The sequence below is a fragment of the Carlito syrichta genome, unplaced genomic scaffold, assembly GCF_000164805.1.
Source record: "Carlito syrichta isolate Samal-C Ts95f unplaced genomic scaffold, Tarsius_syrichta-2.0.1 Scaffold135806, whole genome shotgun sequence".
In the NCBI taxonomy this organism is placed as follows: domain Eukaryota; kingdom Metazoa; phylum Chordata; class Mammalia; order Primates; family Tarsiidae; genus Carlito; species Carlito syrichta.
The window spans coordinates 154,197-158,215 of NW_007079902.1; the positions used below are offsets into that span (position 1 = coordinate 154,197).

The window sequence follows — 4,019 nt, forward strand, 5'->3', positions numbered from 1 at the left end:
CTCACCTCAGCCTCCCAAAGTGCTGGGATTACAGGCTGAGCCACCGAGCCCGGCTTTATATTTTTTCTTAGACAGAAGAGAATTGTCTAATGAATGTCCTCTCATGGGTCTTAACATTTTACCAATCTTCTTTTCCTCTCTTCCCCTCCCTCATGATTTTTCCTGACATATTTAAATCAAATCCCATATGTCTTGTTATTTTACCCCAAACTACCTTAGTATGCATCTCTAACTAATGATTAAACAACAACAACAAAACAACTAGACCAGGCATGGTGTCTCACACCTGTTACCCCAGCCTTTTGGGAAGCCAAAGTGGGGAGGATCGCTTGAGCCCAGGAATTCGAGACCAGCCTAGGCAACATACTGAGACCCTCTCTCACAATGAATCAAAAAATTAGCTGGGTGTGGTGGCACACACCTGTAGTTCCAGCTACTTGGAAGGCTTAGATGGGAGGATCGCCTGAGCCCAAGAGGTCGAGGCTGCGGTGAGCCGTAACCACGCCACTGCACCCCAGCCTGGACTGAAATCCCAACTCAAAATGAAAAGTCATTCATTTGTTGGGGGAAAAACAAGTCATTTGTCCTGCACTGTGTCTCCCATCATGAATTTGACTGATGGTGTCTCTGTTGTGCCATTTAGTTAGTCCCCTTATCCTCCTGGCTAGATCTGGTGTCCTGTTGGATTTGGGTGAAGTTTTCCAGGCAAGGCCATCACAGGGCTGTGCCCTTCCAATGACATTGTGGTCACAGAGGCACGTCATGGCCATTCGTCCCACTTCTGCCACAGCCAACAATTATTTGGTGGGCTCAGGGTGTATCCACCCACTTCTGGCCTATGATGTCCTTGTCAGGGCATTGGGAGGGCACCAGAGAGCCAGGAAAACTCTTCCTTTCCCAGGCAGTGAAGACAAAGCCCAGAGGACCATCCGGGCAGAACCACACGTGGCTTGCCCCATCCAGTCTCCCCTCTGTCTTAGGTCTGTCTCGTGCCTCTGAATGTTCGTTCCTTCCTTTAAGAACCGGTTATGGAGGAAGACACGGTCCCCAAATCCTGGAAGCCACTGCATTGGTACTGACCCAAACAGAAACTGGAACGCTAGTTTTGCAGGTAGGTGGGAGTAGGGGAGTTCAAATCCCGCTGCCCCTGGACTAGCCTGGTCTGCCCATGCCCTGGGCTGACCAGCACACAGCCAGTTTCCACCTGGCTCCGAGAGACTGAGGCATGCCCTTATGCTCTGCCTCTGTGTGCTTCTTTTCTTCTTCTTCTTCTTCTTTTTTTTTTTTTGAGTTGGAGTCTCACTCTGTCGCCAAGGCTGGAGGGCAGTGGCATGCTCATGGCCACTGCAGCCTAGACCTGCTGGGCTCAGGCGATCCTTCTGCTTCAGCCTTCCAAGTAGCTGGAACTACCGGCACGTGCCACCACACTCAGCTAAGTTTTTGATTTCTTGTAGAGATGAGGTCACACTAGGTTACCTAGGTTGGCCTCAAACCCATGGACTCAGGCAATCCTCTCACCTCGGCCTCCCGAAGTCCTGGGATTATAGTCATGAGCCACTGCGCCTGGCCACGTTTTGTTTCTTAGATTTTATTTTTGTAATTTTGAGAGGGAAGGAGTCAGTGACATCTGTCGTCCTGAGAGAATGGCGAGACTGCAGTGTCCAATCATGTTTAAAAAACACCCTTGTCTTAGATGTACGATTCCCAGGACATTCCTTATCCCGGGTCACGCCAGCTCTGCCTGGGCACATTGTAGGCGGGGAGAGGGACTCTGTGTGGCAACTCCAAAGAGGGCAATTAGCGCTGCTCCTCTGACGGGCAAGACCATGCTGTGAAGTCAAACGCTAGCAGTTTTCCCTCGATGTGCAGATGTGAACCCCAGCAGCTTACTGTCACGGAAAGAGAATGAGAGTTAGGCGACCTGGGTTCTGAGTCCTAGCCATTTAAAAGCCATGCCTCACAGACGTGCCCACTGTGTCCCAGGAATGTTCCCGTCTGTCGTTTCTTATCTGGAATGAGGCCACGGAAGCTCGGGATCCTGGGGCTGACAAGGGTTTGGGTCTAAACCCAACTTCCCGCTCCAACTCGTTCGCCTTCACTATTTCACAGTGAAGCGGATGTTTTGTTTTAAAATTCATTTTAGGCCAGGTGCACTGGCTCACGCCTGCAATCCCAGCACTTTGGGAGGCCGGGGTGGGAGGGGTGGGAGAGTCACTCGGGCCCAGGGGTTCAAGATCAGTTCACATAGCGAGACCTCATCTCTACAAAAAAAAAAAGACTGTGGGAAAGGAGCTGATAAGAATGTGGGAACTGAGGGCATCAAAGTTAAGTCAGATATTCCCACAGCTGGCTGGTTTCACTCAAACACACACACACACGCGCGCGCACGCACGCACACACACGCACACATAGTCTGAATGCCCTAGGGAACTATGCTGTGAAGTAATGCAGAGGGCAGTATTTCTAAATACCTGCCACATAAGCATAAGAGATTTTAGCCACAACCATGGATGATTTTTGGCAGCCCTTGGCCATTCAGATCTGAACCAAGAGAAAAAGTTGACAACAGAACAGAAAGCGTGGAGTCATTTTCGTTAATCGTTGGGGTTCATGTTAATGACCTGGAGTGCTTACTCATGACAGTGCGTTCTCGAGTGTGTTGTTAATTATTTATGATGACTCCCGTTGGTACAACACCACATCAACTCTGCCCATCTATTTACTTATCTTGTAGAGATGGGGGTCTTGCGAGGCAGCCCAGGCTGGTCTTGAACTCCTGGCCTCAAAGGATCCTCACACCTCAGCTTCCTAAAGTGCTGGGATTCCAGGCGTGAGCTGTTGTGCCCAGCCAGCTCTATCCATTTAAAGGAGGCCTGACAAGTCTCCTCAGCTTTCGCCAACCCAGCACCCGCCCTCTGCCGTGCCCACCCTGCAATCCACACTCCGGACTAGGTCCTTGGGGACGTCTGGCCACGGCCTGCCTGGCACCAATACCTTCAGCACCCCTTTGGGTTGACTATCCCACATTTGTTTCCTTGGCCTGTGGGCTAATGTTTCTGCTTGGTCTATCCCCTGCAGGCAAAGGAGCCAGTGACAACCCTTGCTCCGAAGTGTACCACGGACCCCATGCCCATTCGGAAGTGGAGGTGAAAGCAGTGGTCGATTTCATCCAAAGACACAAGCACTTCAAGGCTTTCATCGACCTGCACAGCTACTCACAGCTGCTGATGTACCCCTATGGCTACACGATCAAGGAGGCCCCGGATGCCGCCGAGCTGGTGAGTGCCGGACACCTTCCACCCAGACCTGCCAGGCCGGGCGATGCTGTCCTGTAGTGGCCCTGCGGCTTTCCAGGGCACGCCTAGACGCCTGGGCGTGTTTCCTCAAGGGCCCGGGCCCCTCTCCCCGCCAGCTGGACTATGCCATCCGAGCAGCAGGCACAGGAAGGACCTGCCCTTGTTCCTGTGTCTGCTGTGAGTTCCCAGAACCCCGCCTCCCCCCGCCTTTCCTCCTGGCTTTTCTGACCGCAGCGCACCACAGACCTACTTCTTGCTGAGGACTGCAGGTGGCCTGTGGTGGGCCGGGACAGAGCAACTCATGCTGGGGAGGAACGCGTTTCAGGAGGGTGTAGACCATGGCCTGGGTGCTCTGTGTCCTGTCCAGTGGTCACCCTGGTGTGTGGGCTGTCAGCAGTGGGCCGGCATGGGTGGGGGAACCACAGGCTGCGTCCTCTGACAGTCTGCGGGAGTGCGCCCCTCTGCCAGGGCCACCGCTGGCCCTTGAAGCTTGGGCAGGTGCAGATGGGTGGGTGAACCACTCTCCAGGCCTGGGGGCGTTTTTTCTTTTGGTCTGTTTGTTTTGTTTTTTTGAGTCAGAGTCTCACTCTGTTGCCCAGGTTGGACTGCAGTGGTATGCTCACAGCCACGCGAGCATCCACCTGCTGGGCTCAGGTGATCCTTCTGCCTCAGCCTTCCAAGTAGCTGGAACCACAGGCATGTGCCACCATGCCCAGCTAATTT

At 53.1% G+C, this 4,019-nt stretch overlaps 1 protein-coding gene across 2 annotated transcripts in view; it reads left to right on the forward strand.

Annotated features, from left to right (window-relative positions):
* Positions 1 to 4,019, forward strand: part of CPA4 (carboxypeptidase A4) — a 24,696-nt gene that overhangs the window by 16,587 nt on the left and 4,090 nt on the right. For both annotated transcript variants that reach the window (XM_008049592.1, XM_008049593.1), the window contains 2 exons: positions 1,021 to 1,111; positions 3,079 to 3,278. In XM_008049592.1, the coding sequence (XP_008047783.1) occupies positions 1,021 to 1,111; positions 3,079 to 3,278 (291 nt within the window). The remainder of the gene's footprint in view (positions 1 to 1,020; positions 1,112 to 3,078; positions 3,279 to 4,019) is intronic.